The sequence below is a fragment of the Pectinophora gossypiella genome, chromosome 11 (assembly GCF_024362695.1).
Source record: "Pectinophora gossypiella chromosome 11, ilPecGoss1.1, whole genome shotgun sequence".
Taxonomy (NCBI): domain Eukaryota; kingdom Metazoa; phylum Arthropoda; class Insecta; order Lepidoptera; family Gelechiidae; genus Pectinophora; species Pectinophora gossypiella.
Genome location: NC_065414.1, coordinates 9,797,584 through 9,816,260, shown reverse-complemented (window position 1 = coordinate 9,816,260; position 18,677 = coordinate 9,797,584). Strand labels below are relative to the sequence as shown.

Sequence of the window (18,677 nt, the reverse complement as noted above, 5' to 3'; positions counted from 1 at the left end):
AAGAGACACTGGTGAGTCGTCGCTTTATATACCTTAATTTCTTTCCATGGCTATTTAGGTATCTAGAAAATTGGTAGATAGAAGCACATCATATACAGGATGTTAGGTTAGTGACATCGTAACAAAAACTTTGAGGGATGATTCAGATCATGTTTTTGAGTTGATATCAAGTAAAATTTTCCGTCGGAAAATGATGCAACCGAAAATAATAAAAAAAAACAAAAATTTTCATGAATTTTCCGATATAAAAATCCACTTGATATGAACTCAGAATCGTGGTCTGAATCATCCCCATAAGTATTTGTTACGCTGTCAATGCTGACACTAACACCCATATGTACTTGTTTGTACTTTTACGGGGTGTAAGTGACATCGTAACGAATACTGAGGGGGATGATTCAAATCATTATTCTGAGTTAATATCAAGTGGAATTTTTCATCACAAAAGTATAGAATTGAAAATCATTTAAAAAACAAATAGAATTATAAATTTTGCGACGGAAAATTCCACTTGATATTAACTCAGAATTATGGCCTGAATCATCCCCCTCAGTATTCGTTACGATATCACTAACGCCCTGTATTATGATTGTTATGTCCTATCGCTACGAAAAGAAAATAACCCTAGGATTGCCATTGACGTCACACTCCCTGTTACCTAGTCAAGCAACAGTGACATAATTTCTTGCGTTGCAGGGCGAAAAAAACGAATTATTCGGAACTAATAAATCTAAAAATCTGACAAGTGGATAAAGACTAATGGACTAGAATTGATCCATCCTTTTAGTTAAGTCAGTATCATACAAACCTTGTGGAACAATGTAATTTATAAAAATGTATAGGACAAGTTTTGTATTATAAAATTATAATAAAAACCTAAATAAAAATAGAAACGATGTTTTTATTGGGGTTGCGTATTTGTACCGCGGGCCGAGGCGCGGGCGCCGTCGCTACAAATGCAGCCCAGAGTTAGAGTAATGAAACTACATCGTAAAGCAGTCAAGTTCTATATTTTATCGTTTACTTAATTTATTTTGTACAAACTTCAACAATATATATAATAAATACTCAATTAAACCTCTATCATTCAGCAAACTGAACTCACTTTTTTGTCATAAGTAGTAGTTAAAGAAATAATACAACGATATCATAACTTATTGTCTAAACTTAATTAAACACAACTTCTTTGTGCAAATATGCCTAATAGTAGGTAAAATGTTTGGTTTGACCAACATAAGAAGGTGTTCAACGTACATATGTACCAACATAATATTAAAACGTCCCGAGTGCGGTTCACATGCGACCACGTTCAGAAGCAGTCTGTATACACGTTATTACATTTGTGGACAGTTCGTATGACTTGGTCTGCTTGGGTGTGGGTTGTTAGTCCGTACGACAGAGGTGCGTGTGGACCGCGCCCGGGCGCAGGGGCCGGAGCGGCGCCCAGCCGAGCCGCGGGGAAGGCGGCCCGGCCCGCACACCACTCCCATATAAAATATCTACATAATTTATATGTAACCATAGGTAATTATTGCAAAATATGTGCAAAACTGTAAGCGTCTCATTTAGTTACAATACACTGACTCTTTAAACTTTGCAACACTTAGATTGTCTTGCACTTCAGAATTTCATATTTATGTAAACCAATGTAAAACAACCGACACACAACTATTCGGTGACATGTCCATAATGAAAGCGCAACCGTCGTTATTGCTCCAAGCTTATTACGTATCGCTTATACTCGCTGATATCAATAGTAAGACATGATAAATTAGTGTTGCGTGCGGTTTGGGATCTACCCGGCGATAAGCTCTCAATATTTACAGAGTAGAAAATTGACCACTTCCAAAGTTAAATTACAAAATTTTAATGATTTAGGTAGTTTGTTGTGCTAGAAAAGACAATACTGAGTGGAAACTGGGGTGACGGAGCGCGCAGCCGCCGCTCCTCTCTCACTCGGCTCCACTAACTATAGAGAGATGTCAATCGAAAAATAAAAATACTTCAATAATATCTACCTTACTCGGTAAGGGACGTTCGATCTCTTAGGTATATCAATTATCTTATTGCTAAATACGGTGATCTGTCTGGTAGCCGAATGGTTCGCTATAATATGATGCGTACGTCGCCACAATGTGTTTGCAAGAGCAATATTCATCGAAGCAGTACCAGCCCGCTCGCAATATGTGGAGGTGGCGGGCGTCCGGCGGCGGGCGCTGTCCTCGCCAGAGGCAGCCGCAGGCCGCGAGCGCCCGGCCGGGGGCGCCGGCCGCTCGCAGCTAATGTAATCCAGGGGAAGGAAATTACATTAACTACGTGGAGAGTGCGCGTTACATAAAATGGCTCGATTCCTATGATGCGTACTGAATTAGGACGGAAGTGAATTCTGGTACCGATTTCACAGCTGATCTGTTAAGCTTACATAGATAACTTTGCAAAAATTTTTCTAAACTCTCTTAACTTCGAGGGCCCGACCCGAGCCGGCCTCGCATAGAAGACACAACGTAACGTCTCGGTACAGTAAGAAGCTTATAAATTGGAACTATTAAAACTATTACGGACAAAATTGATATGAATCGGCGTAGCCATTGCTTTTCTTAAGCGTTATTAGATACGATTATACTATCGGCCGTCGACAGACGAGTCGGCGGTTTCAATGTTTGTTACATTACAATTTGGTTTCGGTACAACTTAACTCGCTGAAATTCAAACGCGGAGTGCAACATCGATGCTAGCAGTGAGCGCGGGCGCAGCGGCGCCACGAGGCCGCGTGGCCCGGCGCGCCGCGGCCCGCCTCGAGCGAACGAAGGAAGCGGATGTCACTCCCGCGACTTGCTCCAGCTCTCACATCCGTATCCACTATGACATGCTGACAGTGCTATTGTTCGACACCATTTTGGGGAAGGAAAATGATATCTCACAATCGGTAACTTAATATTTCAATTTCACATTTTATAAGAGTTCATTCTCTGTTTAGAATATACAGTTAGACAGTGATATTCATCGAATACAAAAATAAGCTTTTAGAATTTCCTCAATTTTATCCGATACCTTACGAGTACAATTACATCACTAGTGACGAAAAAAACACGGCACGTTCGCTAAAACAATTTCTCTCAACGGGCTCCACTCACCGGGTTAGTTCTAAACGCGACAAAACGAAAAACTAATCGATACGTTAAACACGGTGAACGCGCGAACATCGGTCGCAAAACAACAGTCTCGTAAGCTTCGGCCACGCGAATATAAAACACTCCATCACTGGAACGTCACAGAACGTCCTCGAAAGAAACGGCGCGGACGCCGCGCAGGTCGCGCTCGCGAGCTTCCCGCGCACCGCGGCCCGCCCCTGCCATACTATTTACACGAAACATCTAGCGTAAAAAATAATTAAGTGCGCTTGGGTGGGCTCAAGAGCTCGGGCAGCGGTGCGGGCAGCGGCAGCGGCGCTGAGTTGTCGATGAGCGCGGGCAGCAGCGCGAGCGCCAGCGCGGGTCAGACGGGCGCGGGCGGCGGCGCCGGCTCGGGCGGCCGCGGCGCCGCGCCCGCGCCCTGCAGCACCACGCGGTGCCCGTTGGGCGTCACGGCGTCCAGCAGCACGGCCGTGGGCGCGCCCTCGCCGCCCTCGCCGCCCGACCCGCCCTCGCCGTCCGTGGTCGCGGGCTCCGAGTGCGCGCGCCGGTGGCGCCGCCACGCGTGCTGGATCAGCCGCGCGCAGTACTCCTCGCGCTGCCGCCACAGCGTCGACGACACCGGCTCGTAGCCCGCCTCGTCGGGTCGCCCCACCTCCAGGTCGCCCGTCTCCTCGATCGGGTTCCCCTTGCGCGCGAAGAAGTCCTTCGTCAGCGCATCGAGGATGTCCACGCAGAACATCATGTCTCCGCGACATATCGGAATGTCCATGGATATGATCTTGTATTTGTTGGGTTTGTGTATCTGCAGCGGCGGTTCGAGCACGTCGAGGAAGTCCGACAGCTGGTCGTAGCGGATGTACTGTGTGCCGTCGGGGTCGAACCGCTGCCAGATCTCGTAGTACATGTCGTAGTCGTCATCCGTTAGGCCTTCTTGCACGTCTTCTGTTGCCTAAAAACGTCATACCATTGTTAATTTAGGGAGTTCCAATACGTGTTTTCATAAACTTGTGTCATATTAAAGTGCAAAGTTACCTGTGAATAGTTCTCGAGGATGACGGCGATGTACATGTTGATAACGATGAGGAAGGAGATGACGAGGTAGGACAGCAGGAAGGTGATGCCGATGGTGGCGGAGCCACAGTTGCCGGGGTAGCCGCGCTCGTTGTCCGGGAGGTCGCACTCCTCCTCGTTGATGATGCCATCTAGTACGCCGTCCCAACCAGCTGACGTTGACATCTGAACACATAGATTGTTGGTGAAAAGGATATACTTAGTAATGGAGTGGTATATGGTTTGTTCAAAGCTCTTGGTTCTTGCTTCCCAGAATACGTTGTAGTTTTACTCATTGTCTGATCGGGCCCAGTTATTAATTGACAAATAGTTTGTTTTTTTTTTTTATAAAGAATTTTTAGGCTTCTAAGAAAAATCAAAATATGATTATGTAACTATCATAATATGTATATTATGTTAGTTACAATATCAGGTTAGAAAACCTTGTTTACCTGAAATAGCAGGATCATACTCTGCACGAAAGTCTTGAAGTTGTACACGTCGTCAAGACCGCCTTTGTTTTTGACGTGCATGAAGAATGACATGCCGAATATGGCGAAGATGAACATCACCAGGAACAGCAGAAGGCAGATGTTGAAGAGCGCCGGCAGTGACATAGCCAGCGCGAACAACAGCGTCCGGATACCCTTAGCGCCCTTCACCAGTCGGAGTACCCGACCGACTTTCGCTACTCTCACCACTCTCAAAAGAGTCGGCGATACAAAATATTTTTCTATAATATCGCTCAGTACCAAACCTGCAAAGAAAAACTGCGTTAGAATATGTAATTGTAATTAAGAACATACCAATATGTACGGTCACGTGCATTAACATCTACATCATTTACAATTCTGTCGCATTTAAAAATATTTTGTGATGCCACGCCACTCAAAGTAGAGTGGTGTGGGGAGATTCGGCGTAAACACCAAAATTCTAGCCTTTTAGTGGAACATTAGACTCAATTTGCAAAATGAGTTAAAGCGACCTGGTACTAAAATGTGTTGTTACATGTTAATGCTTGCAACCGTACTCAAGTTTCTGATACTTACTGAGAATAGAGAACATGACTACAACGAAATCGAACAAATTCCACGGCTCGACAAAGTAATGATATCGTAAGGCGAATATCTTTAGTAGGCACTCTGAACTGAATATCACGATGAATATCATATTGAGATAGTCCAACACCATGCTGAATGTTTCCGTCTGCTGGTAATGGTCCAGTGTCATCGTCAACATGTTGAATCCGATGAACAACATGATTATCATGTCGAACTTCTTGTCCGTCACTATCTCGAACACGATCGCTTGTGGTCGCCACTGAAAACAAAATGAGTTTTAATAAAACTATTTTTACCTTATATTGATGCATAAATAGTCTAATGGGATCAGTTTTCCGGTTGTAACTATATGTTGCATTTGAAAAGTCTTATTATTTAGTTATCCGTTACCTTTGGCCTAGGGATGGCTTTCAATGGTTTTTTCGAACCCATTTTCTTCATGGCGTTGTAGTATTTCTTCTGATCCTCAGTCATGAACATCTCAAGACTGCCACCGGCTTTCTTCTTCTGTTCATTGAAATTATCGATGATCACACCGATGAATAGATTGAGAGTGAAAAATGAGCCGAAGATGATAAAGAATACGAAGTACAAATACATGTAGATGTTCGTTTCCCTGATCGGCTGACGGCCCACTTCTCGGGAGTCGATAGCGTCATTCATAATCTGTATCCAGCCTTTGAAGGTCGCTACTTGGAAGAGGCAGAGGTACGCTTTCCCGACATGATCGAAGTTCATCGGCGAGTTTTCCCATGTATAGTTCTCCAGTATGCAAGCATTTCTGTCAGGAATTATTTCGTGGCTCAATGTCGTGTGGTTCAGGTCGACGCACTGAAAAGTTAAAACAATAAGTATCTTCGATCTGCCATGAAACACTAATACTACATGTTTTAAACTGTGAATACGGACCTTGAAATACTTTCCAGCAAACAGTTGGACGCCCATGATGGCAAATATGAGCCAGAAGATGAGACACACGAGCAGCACGTTGAAGATGGAGGGGATGGCCTGCACTAAGGCATTCACCACCACCTACACCACCAGGAACATTGTCAGTAACAACCAAGTATGGGATCAAACAAAATACATCAGGTGTATTCAAGCCTTCTAAAACTTGTATGTGCTTTCGATATGCGTGGATTGATTAGTACTCCTTTTGCGAAAGCAATAGAATGGCAATAATGGTATATCTTTAAATGCATTTTATTATGTAATGTATACGTGTATTAAATGTACATTAAGGTTAAACAACTGCAAAAAGTAACAATTAAACTACATGCATAAACAGGTTGAATACGACATTAATAAAGCACAACCAATAAAGCACTAATTTGACTTACCACTTTCAAACAAGTTCTAAATAATCCAAAATAGCATGCGACTCTTCAACAGATCGTACGATGTAGATACAAGAAGATAAATCTAGGGTGCAAAGACTAAATTAACATTCCAATGATCTAATAGGTATCTAAACTAGCTAGTAATGAAGATTCCAAGAAGAAAGTAGACCAAAGTATGACAATGAATGTATCTCCCGAAATGAATCCAACCGAACCGATGTCTAAAGAGAATGTCACGAATCATGATGATACTAAGCCATTCAAGGGTGCCACCGACCACTTCCAAATGATTCTAGTTCTTTCGATAAATCGACTTATGCCAATGATTGTAACAACTCCAAAATAAATGTAAAACAAAAGTCCAGATGAATGATGCAGAATTTAGAAGAGGGATTGCTGAATTGTGAAGTTTTTGTGACTTTTGGAATGTTAGTGAGCATATCGAGCTGATTCAGCGTAGCTGCTACCTATGATGAGTGTATGGCGCTGCTGCGCTGCGAGTGTGGTGTGTGTGTGCGGTGTGGTGCGGCGGCAGGGTGGTACGTACCCTCATGCCTTGCATGCGACTCATGGCTCTGAGCGGACGCAGCGCCCGCAGGGTTCGCATCGTTTTGAACGCCTGAATGCCTCCCGCGCCACAAAGCGCCGCTACGAAGTTTATTAGCGAGACCTGATAAAATCAAGGGTTGCAATTTGAGACATAACCATAGAAATACAAAGTTTATAGATCGTTATTTTTTACAATTATGACATCCTGCGGCATCTGAAAAGAGGAAGTTTAGGCCCATAACCTTAACAATCAAAAAGTTATAAAGATAAGTAAAACGTGGAAGAAGACAGCCTGTTCACCACGATCACTAAAACAAAAGTGCGAAGATGACATAGTCATAAGAAGAAAGTTGTACAACGATGTCCACGCGAAAGATTTTAGAAAACTATACTTACAAAGAAGTGCCGTCAAAAAAGAACAGTAGAGAAATATGCAAGTGTTTGTAGTTACACTAATTACAAATTTGTTTGAAATCAGTTAATAAAGCTACATCGACATTAAGTATAACATAGAGCTGTTAGATATGACACCAATAGCAAATGATATATTGTGCCATTTGTAAAGATTATACGTATATAGGCGTATTTTGCTAGCACACGACAGAGGTTGTGTCACAATCACAACATGCATTTGCTACCGGGACTGTAAGGATAGTTTTACTATATAAAGGCCATCATCTGTTGTTGTATTGGCCAGAGGTGAAAAGATAACAAGTAGCAGGAGTTGGAGTTCAGAGAGATAGAAGCATCCACAGACAACGTTACGACATCGAGAGCTGGAGGCAGCGATGCGAGACTAGTCGGTCTCCGCCGCGATAGACATCGAACAGTCAAAGCTATACGCTTTAGTGTTGTGCTGCCCATCGACTTGTTAAAATGTCATGATTATTGTAACTATTTTTTATTTAAGAGTAGAGTGGACAATGAGCAGCACAACGGATCCAACACCAATAGCGCCAAAGACGTGGCGGCGGCGCGTACTCACGCGCATGCCCTCCCATCTTGAGACCGCACGCAGAGGTCGCAACGCGCGTAAAGTGCGCATGGATCGGAAAGCTGGGATGTCGTCCGCGCCCGCCATCACCGCGCCGTGGTTTACGAGCGACAACTAACGTGACACGCACGGTCATTTATTGTTCAAACACTTAAATCTAGTTCTCTATCTGTTAATGCATCAAATAAAAAGATAAATTAAATCAAAAAACAAAATCTCTATCCAAATTTCTGTTAAATTATAAAACGATTCGTTTATCATTACAAAATACGTACTAATAGATTTTATAGAATAATTTATATTGATAATCATCATCACCTTTGCGTGTTAACTTACAGATAGTTAAGTAACCTGGAAGGAAATCAACTTTCATACTGCATGTGAATAGGTTAATTAAATAAATGAGTTCGAAACGTTACCATCACAATGATGAAGTCAAGCCAGCACCATGCGTTTGTAAAGTATTTCTGGAAACCGAGGGCAAGCCACTTGATCAACATCTCGAGAAAGAAGATCACAGTGAAGATACGGTCCATGTAGTACAAGATGTCTTGGAGGATCGGACGATGTGGTAAATGTACATCTTCCAACGCCTGGAATGTGAAAAGTTATAATTGTTACTACAATTTATATTTTAGGTCGTTTTATACTTTTGCGGGACAGATACCGAGACACATACATACTCGTACATTATCTTAAAATTTAACTTACCAAGGCCAAACTACTGAGCAAGATCATAGTAATCACAGCGGTTTCGAAGTATGTGTTCTCTATCAGTCTGAACGTTTTCAGTCGAAGCACGGCCCAGCCTTGCCAGAAAGGCGACTCGTCGTCTCCAGCAAGGAAGGGAAACTTGGCGTAGCATGGCTCTGGACAGCAGTCCGCCGGTGAGTCATCTAATACTTCTTCATCAGCTCCTACTACTATTATATCCGTCTTTCCTAATTCACCTTCTAATTTGTCTTCTTCTTCGTCTATTAATTCTAAAACAGAAAGGGACATTAAAGCTGCGTCTTTCAAAACAGGTCCAGTCTGAATATTAAATAAGTTACCTTCTTCTAATCCTAATTCTTCTTTACTGGCGTCTTTCTTTTCTTCTCCGTCTATCGTGTCTGCTGAACCTTTATGACTTTCATCTTTGAACGATCTAATTTTATGACTACCATAAGACTTTTGACTAATTGTGTCGTCGTCCTGTAATGTAACATTAATTACAATTTTGTCGATTTGTATTTGTTACTAAGACAATGTATGAATTTACAGTATATGTTTGGCTTACCTGTATAGGATATCCATGGTGATTTAATTCACAGTCTAACCGATTATCTCTATGATTGTCTGTTATTGCATTGATATTATTCATTAATATTTTTCCCTTTTTGTATTTATTGTCACCTGAAACAGTCAATTAAGGTATTTTGCAAAGTCCTTACTAATTTCTTACGTTTAATATTCAGTTTTTGTTTTATGTAAAGGTGCATTGTACGTACCTGGTATCGTGAATTCCATGCCATCACCTATAGCGACTTCTACTTGGTCTTTGAGCTTCTTGTCTTTGTACAGTATTGCGTCATCGAGGTCCGTGCCCAGCTCTAGTTCGTTGTCAACGCGCTCTGAGGATACACAGCGACCGCACAGAGCAGCCTTTAAGCCTATGTCGCGTCACCGTGTGTCGCCATTCGCCATCGCCAGCACCCAAGCATAGAAATCAGACCAGGACGGAACGACTTAGAAAGTGAACGATACAACTCTCGTCGCTAAATCATAATTCGAACGAAATCAACATGAAGCTACGTGAATGCTAACGCAATTTTCCAGTTGCATTATCTCCAATTTTAGTGTACCTATCACTTAACAGTTAACATATTTTAGTATAGCAGGTACTTAACCTTAGAAAGCTGGTGTTTCAAAACACATGGTAGTAGCCTTACCAACATGGGTAACAATTAGCAGATGAGAAAGTAAAGCTGTTACATATGAACATCGATACACGGTATAAAGTAGATACATGCACGATACATTGTATTCACAAACACATACTAAAGCTTAAAGCACACCAGGATTCTTCCTAATCGTACGCGCTGTATGAATAAGTTTTGTGTAGAATTATAAATTACAGAACACACAAGATCGATTTTTGTTTGGTTTATTTTGGTGAATAAATTCGGTGCGTAATGTCAAACATCGCAGACATGCAAACGAATTTAGCAAAACATTAAAATCTAAAATTGATCTTAACTGTTGTGTGATAGTGATTATAATTGTATATAATAGTGGTTGTAATTCTATACAAAACTGAAAATTCTGACAGCACTTACGATGCGGAAGAATGCAGTGCGCTTTAACCCTTACACAGGTAATAAAATGACACACATTTCAAGCAACAATATTTATAGATAACAAAAAATATTCAGAAATATGCAAAAATAAAACACATCGAATGAAATAAAAAATAAAACCAAGAGTGTATCAACAGGGTTCAAATCTAACACACGACGGGTCTGCAACTCTACACTTGGAATACTAGGGCACAGGCAACGCACAGTGATCACAAAATACACAGGGTACATGGACAAACTCTTTATTTATATAGTTATCATGCTATTCGATATTCACATAATTTAATACATGCCACGACACTGAACACGTAACTTGTAATACCAACCTATTATTCACATCAGAGAAGAAACTCATCAATATTTCGAAGACTTGCAACTATATGAAGGTTTGAACATATATTGAAAGGTTTTCTACAGGGGCACATCGATTTACATACATTCCACAACAACTGGCAAACGGACACACATCTTACCGGGAGCGTGTATTGCTATCTGGTTGGTCAGCTTATTTTTGACAATCTTGAGGAACTCATTCACGTTGCGCTTGACCCAGTCGATGAACCTCGATATCCTGTTGAAGGCCTCTGCTATCTTGTTGGTGTCTTGGTCTGCGGTAGGCGTCGATAAACTCGACGAACCAAAATTTGACAGTAACAGGGCCAAGAAGAGGTTAAGAACCTGTAATGTACGAAAGATTTTTTTTGGATATCGATAAAGGCACATTCAAAATACCAGTGTTATCAGATTTTAATTTCTTCTCATAGTTTTTGATCATCATACCTGCTTAACTTATAAAAAAAATCTGTTAAATCTTAATTAGCAATTATAGGTCGTAGAGCCCAGCCTTCGAAAATCCAAATCCCATTGTTTAACTATTGTATCTGAAAACCCGGGCATTACAAGCTTAAAGGAGTTAAGAAAAAATAAGTAGATAACCATACTAACCACAAGATTACCAATGACAACTGTGGCCAAGAAGAATGGGATGCATGATACGTCTCCGACTAACATGCAGTCCCACATACTTTCTATCCATTCTCCACAAAGTACTCGGAATACTATCATGAAACTGTGCATGAAATCAGTAAAGTTCCATCTCGGAAGGTCTCCATCAGGGAAGCGATCCACGTAATCTGTCAGTGCAGTAAAACAAGTCAGTAACCTGCTTAGTACAAATAGCTGCTTACTAAGCGTTATTAGAAGTTTAGTTATCCACTTAAGCAATTTAAGTCAGGTCTTTTTGTAAGCAGCTGCTACTTGCCATCACTTGCCAAACAGAAGTTTCGTACCTGTATATTAAGTGCAAGAAACTTCTGCTGTTTACTTACAAGCACAGGGTAGAGATACTAAGACACATCTAAACACTATTACTCAATACTCATGCTATACTTACTAAAGATACGAGTAAGACTATAGAGACTATAGAGAGAGAGAGCGCTGATGGAAGGAGTATTAATAGAAGAAAGGAATAGTAAAAGCTTCGGAATTATCTATAGAATAATTTAATGGTTAAAGGGAAAGATGGAGTTAGAAATGAGTAAGCTGGCAGACAACGTTTCACAAGTGAGGCGCCTTTTACAGTGGCTCTAGACACAGGGGATCACAACATTTAGGGTATCAGGCTCACTTGGAAGGGACACACAACTCTTGCCAATCGCCTAGATGACAATGAGCATAACAGTGTGACGCACATCAACACAATACTTACTATATAATAGCGGCGAGCCCGATGTACAAGCAAGGAATAACAGCTTTGGCCATTATCATTCTTAAAGTTTTCACATTAATCATAATAAATAATAATTTAATTACATCAAAAAGTACATGGAATGACCGCAGATATAATTAATGGCCAAGCTGCATTTCCACTATTATTTACGCAAAAATGAATGTACATCATCAGATCAATAATTGCTATGTTTTATTTTAATTCCGAAACTGGGTGTGGTGATGGCAATGATGATGAAGTGCATTCATTCGTCAGTCGATCGGGCGTCGCCGCTCCACGAACACGTCGAAACACCAATGAACATGCAACACTCCCACCAATTAGTTCACTTACCCACATAATTTTTCCCGAATAGTTGCATACCCATCACGGCAAATATGAAAATAATGATGCACAATACGAAGGTCAGGTTGCCCAAGGCACCCATCGTCCTACCCATTATAGAGATGAGTAAATTAAGTGTCGGCCATGACTTTGCCAATTTGAATACTCGAAGCTGCAATTACAAATTGTGAAACAAGGCGTCACACAAGCTCGTTTACCGGCGCTTCACCTATGCTACTGCGGCTTCTCTCCTCAGACCCACAATCACTCACTGCTTGCGGTCTGCACATATCAACACTAACATATTTATGCTAACGTTCTACTGTCTACATCTAGCTGTGAGTGATTTTGAGTCAGATATGTTAGCAAATGTGTGCTTGAGTAACCTATCAAAAATGTGCACTGGTTTTCAATTCTGTATGAGTGGGATATATGTTTGTCTTCATAATTTATATTGTGAGACCTTAATTTTTGATACATCTTGTAGTAACTTTGCGTTTTTGATAACAGCATCATTTGATTGCTTTACATTTTTATATTCATTCGTTTGCCTAATATTCATCAATGACATAGATCCCATCAGTTAATGACCTGCGCATAAGTACCCTTGGGAAGCGAAGCTGCAAGTCAAATCTATATACTCGATGCAAAGCTTAAGGTATGGTCTCAAGCTGCGTGGCATAGCTTTATAACGTGTCCCTCGGCTCGTGTCGGAGCCACATTCCGTGTTATAAAGCCACAGCGTGGACTCTTAGCCCTTTATGAAAAATGTTCAATCAAGCCCAGTGTAAGATTTTCGGTAGTGTGAAGCTGAGTAATAAGCTTAATTCCTTAGAGATGCTAAATTTTCTTTCAAAGAGAACCTGTGTAATTCTTCCCAAACAACTGCATTCCCATCACCGCAAATATGAATATAATGATGCAAAGTACAAAGGTCAAGTTCCCTAAAGCTCCCACCGTCCTACCCATTATGGATATAATAAGGTTTAGCGCCGGCCAAGATTTAGCCAGTTTAAATACACGGAGCTGAAAATATTCCATCACATTTACATATATTATTGTTACATACAGTATATTCTCGGTACATGTAGGTGTGCGACTGTGCGTGTGGTCGTGTTCACAATAGACAGAGAATGCCAATCAATCACCAAATAGTTGTTTATTACCAATCAAGCGGACAGGAAGTTCAACAAACAAAGATTCACATAATACGATATCGGAATTACGATTTTGTCGGCCATCTAATTTATATAATTTGGATTATCGCTAAAGATAAAGATTTGTTGTTAATTAGTATAGTAGTTAAACATTATAAGAATTAAAACGATACTCACCAAGCGAAAGGAACGCAACACAGACAAACCCTGAACACCTTCTAAACCCAACTCCAATAATGATAAGGCCACAATGATAAAGTCAAAAATATTCCATCCTTCTTGAAAATAATACTTCGGGCTCATTGCTATTAATTTTAACATAGCTTCTATTCCGAATGTCGCTGTGAAAAACTGGAAAAGAGACACAGTTGAAGGTTATGACATTAGAAAAGTACGGATAATTCAATGTTCAGTCTTCGCAGTTGTAACTTACATAGTTGCCACTTTTGAGTGCTTTTTCCATATCTCTGTCCATGTCGTGGTGGTCTAAGGCCATGAAGAGTGTGTTGACGACGATACAGAGCGTGATGAAGAGCTCGACGAAGGGGTCGAACACGAGCAGCGCCACGTACTTCTGGAACTCTAGCCATAGCCAGCAGCAGTCCCACACACAGAACAGGTCTATCCCTTTCATGAGGCACTCGAGGAGTTTCTCCTTAAACGTGGGGCCGTCCTCATCCTCTTCCGCTGTTGGGAAGTAGTACACTGACACTGTTGCGTCCCGTTTACCGGCAGTGTGCGTGTGTGTATGTGTTGAGAGAGAGAGAAACATATTGTTAGTATTCGCTCATTATTTTTTTCAAGTGGAGCCAACGTTTCCAATAAAAGATGAATTTGGCATATCGTCAGTAGATTTTACTAATTTTGTTAAAATCAATAAAAGTGTAAATTCTTTTATTGGAAATTTTATAGACTCAAAATTTGTCAGCTAACACATAATACACATACCAATATCCATATTTTTTTGCAATTTCGCTGGTTGTCATTTATCTTTTGTTAATCAAGGATGCGAACATTCTGTGGATCATGAATCTTTTAGGGTGTAACAATGGAATGGGTCACCATTCCACAAAAAAAAAACTGTCTTGTGAAATTCGTGCAAATGAAACCCAAGTCGATGGCTGACAGTGGCTTATATGGGTTAAGCCAACCTCTGCGTATAAGCATCAATCGCTTAACTACTCCAACGCAATCATGAATAAAACTTAGCAATTTTTCTCAATATTATTTCAGTTTAATAGGCCAAAAAATATGAATATCGTGATTTTTAAACACCAAACGTGATACGATTAATTCGATGGTATTTTTTTCTTAGCGAGAAGACATTCGCTGTACACAATTATCATGATGACACTACTACAAAAAGCACTCAATCTATACGTATACAAGCACAAATCACTATTTGAACAAAAACTACCACAAGACTTATAAGCACAGGGATGACACACAATTCATGCACTAGTTAAAAGAAATATAAATTCATTTGAAAATAAAGACACTATAATGGCGCAGTCACGTCTAGAGGGGAATAGAAGGTGTATCTTTTGTGAATGGTGGTGCAATGTAACACATATCTTGTAAAAGCTACTGTCTGGAACGTGTATAATGAAAACTATGACAATATCAATACCAATTATGTTTGATTGATGCACAAACAGACTATAGTGTTGCAGAAACAGGCAATTTGGCTAATGACGCTGTTTCAAGTCTATCTTTGTAAGAGGTTTTTGAACGTGTGATACATAAGCGGTACATTGCAGTTTCCTCTTTATCCGTGCAAGTGCAAAACATGTAATTTGTCGAACACTATAAATGACACCCACATTATCGTCCATTTTGCCAATTATGCTCTTTTTTGCATAATGAGCAAATACCCATTGTGTTGTCGTGTGTGTTGTGTAAGATTGTTTGTTTGTTAGTTATGTATTAGGTCAGAAATATAAAGTTAATAAGTTAAAATTCGACTTATTTACAGAAGATTTATCATTAGGAGTGGTAAGAAGCACAGACGTTAGCACATTAACGAAACGGACACTGACATGAACGGAACAAATGGCGCAAGACAACAACGATTCACTTGTAACTGTTGAGCGTTACAAGGGAAGTAATTTATGGTTTCGCTAAGATATCGTACCGTTCTGATCGCTCGCTCTACTTTGTCTTCCAGCTTGCTCGATAATTTCGTTTAAGACCATCACATCTGGAAATTGAACATTAGACGCATTAGAACCATTATACATCATTATAACATTATTGTTATTATATCGTTTACTATGCTCATAATGTCAACACGTTGCAGATGAATCTCACCTCTCATATCGACGACGTTGGGCTGTTGAGAGGACTCAATGAAAGGATTGTCGTTCGAAGGTTTCAACACTTTCCCGGCCTCGTCCGTACATTCAGTCGTGCTCATCTCCTGAAACGTGATGCAGTGCTTTTGAGTCTTAAGATGTAGACGCATGATTTTGAAAAAAAATGTGAATATCATGAATAGCATAAGTATTACTGTCAGCTAATTTAAGTTATATGAGATATTCCAATATTCAGGGGATGTAAGGGGCTCCAAACGACACCTTTCGGAGCCCAAGCCAACCTCGCCTGCACGCGGTACATCCTGCTATTCAACGAAAGAGGCTCTGGCGACCCACCAACACGCACTGGACCAGCGCGGTGGGCTTATGGTCCAAACCCCCCCCAATATGACCTCAACACATAAAAAACGGCCCCCAGTCCCCGGCAGCCCCGTTGTCCGTGGCTACGGTAGCGGCTACGGTAACGGCGGGGCAGGGGGTGCGAAGAATCTCCGGGCTGGATTCGGCTACCACCAACGACGACTGTACCTGGCAACATACAACACGTGCACACTGAGGACCGACGAGAAGCTTACCGAGTTGGAAGAATCTATCAGCAGGTTACACTGGGATGTCATCGGGTTGTCTGAAGTCCGAAGAAAGGGCGAGGACACGATAACCCTGGGCTCCGGTAACTTGCTGTACTTCCGGGAGGGCGAACAACTGTCCATGGGTGGTGTCGGGTTTATCGTCCACAAGTCCCTAGTCAACAACGTGTTGACCATCGGTAGTGTTTCGAGCAGGGTAGCGTACCTGGTACTCAGAATATCATCGCGATATTCGCTGACTGTCATCCAGGTATACGCTCCGACCTCGGGACACCATGATGACGAAGTGGAGACTATGTATGAGGAGATTTCTAAAGCCATGCATAGCCATAAAAGCCACTACACGATTGTGATGGGGGACTTTAATGCACAGTTGGGGAAACGTTGCGGTAACGAGCTGAGAGTGGGGCAATTTGGATTTGGGGTCCGGAACACCAGAGGCGGGATGCTTGCGGACTTTATGGAGAAGGAGAACCTCTATATGATGAACTCCTTCTTCAGGAAGCCCGCGACCCGCAAATGGACCTGGATAAGTCCCAATGGCAGGTATAAAAATGAGATCGATTTTATCATGTCGACGAAAAAGCACATATTCAATGATGTCTCTGTGATCAATGCCGTTAAGACGGGAAGCGATCACCGCATGGTAAGAGGCACATTGAATATCAATATCAAGCTAGAAAGATCGCGACTGATAAAATCCACGCTCCGACCGGCGCCAGCCCAGATCCAAAACCCCGAGCGCTTTCAGCTCGAGCTTCAAAACCGCTTCGAGTACCTTGAGAACTGCGCAGACGTGGACGATATAAACGACCTGATGGTGGATGCTGTCCGTACGGTAGGTTCTAAACACTTTAGAACCCGCCGTACCAAAACGCAGAAACTCTCCGCACACACACTCGAACTCATGGATAAGAGACACGAAATGAGGCTGCAGGACTCAGCGGATGTCGTACGTTATAGACAACTTAATAGACAGATCTCGAAGTCTTTGACGAGCGACCTTCGCCAATTTAATACTAAACGTATTAAAGAGGCTATTGAGCGGAACAAGGGCTCCAAGGTGTTCGCAAAAGATCTGTCTATTGGGCAAAGTCAACTAGCGAGACTGAAAACTGAGGACGGCAGAATCATTTCGTCGACTCCCGAAATCCTGAGAGAGATTGAGAGTTTCTATAGACAGCTATATTCCACGAAAACATCAGGCGAAAGCATGGCTCGAGACCCTCGAGCCAAGCTTACCCGACACTACACTGAAGATATCCCGGACGTCAGCCTGTACGAGATTAGGATGGCCCTCAAACAACTCAAAAACAACAAAGCGGCAGGAGATGACGGAATCACAGCAGAACTTCTGAGAGCGGGCGGAACGCCAATACTTAAAGTCCTCCAGAGGCTCTTCAATTCCGTCATATTTCAGGGCAAAACGCCGAGGGCATGGAGCGGAAGCGAGGTGATCTTGTTCTTCAAGAAAGGGGATAAAGCCCTACTGAAGAACTACAGACCTATCTCGCTTCTGAGCCATGTCTACAAGTTGTTTTCGAGGGTCATTACGAATCGTCTCGCTTGCAGGTTTGACGACTTCCAGCCTCCCGAACAAGCCGGTTTCCGAAAAGGCTTTAGCACCATAGACCACATCCATACGCTGCGGCAGGTTATACAGAAGACCGAAGAGTATAATTTGCCACTTTGCTTGGCGTTTGTGGACTATGAGAAAGCCTTTGATTCGATCGAGACCTGGGCTGTGTTGCAGTCTCTTCAGAGGTGCCAAGTGGACCATAGGTACATCGAAGTGCTAAGGGACCTCTACCAAAATGCCACTATGTCAGTTCGAGTACAGAACCAGAGCTCTAATCCGATCCAACTGCAGCGAGGAGTGAGACAGGGAGATGTCATCTCTCCGAAACTGTTCACTGCTGCATTGGAGGATATTTTTAAGCTTCTGGACTGGAAAGGATTTGGCATCAACATCAACGGCGAGTACCTGACGCACCTTCGATTTGCCGATGATATAGTCCTAATGGCTGAGACCCTGGAAGACCTGAACACCATGCTCGAGCATCTCAGTAACGCATCCCAACGAGTGGGTCTTAGCATG

At 41.9% G+C, this 18,677-nt stretch overlaps 1 protein-coding gene across 1 annotated transcript in view; it reads right to left on the bottom strand.

Moving 5' to 3' along the window:
- Window positions 1-1,004: 1,004 nt before the first annotated feature.
- LOC126370516 (sodium channel protein para-like) overlaps window positions 1,005-18,677 on the bottom strand; it is a 139,861-nt gene continuing 122,188 nt past the window's right edge. The window contains 20 exon segments of the mRNA XM_050015387.1: window positions 1,005-3,507; window positions 3,510-4,083; window positions 4,167-4,370; window positions 4,637-4,941; window positions 5,234-5,504; window positions 5,636-6,076; window positions 6,155-6,277; window positions 7,133-7,255; window positions 8,548-8,721; window positions 8,840-9,111; window positions 9,181-9,322; window positions 9,408-9,523; window positions 9,619-9,741; window positions 10,941-11,145; window positions 11,413-11,600; window positions 12,530-12,692; window positions 13,855-14,028; window positions 14,111-14,388; window positions 15,812-15,877; window positions 15,988-16,096. Coding sequence (XP_049871344.1) covers window positions 3,362-3,507; window positions 3,510-4,083; window positions 4,167-4,370; window positions 4,637-4,941; window positions 5,234-5,504; window positions 5,636-6,076; window positions 6,155-6,277; window positions 7,133-7,255; window positions 8,548-8,721; window positions 8,840-9,111; window positions 9,181-9,322; window positions 9,408-9,523; window positions 9,619-9,741; window positions 10,941-11,145; window positions 11,413-11,600; window positions 12,530-12,692; window positions 13,855-14,028; window positions 14,111-14,388; window positions 15,812-15,877; window positions 15,988-16,096 — 4,197 coding nt within the window. The 3' untranslated portion in view covers window positions 1,005-3,361.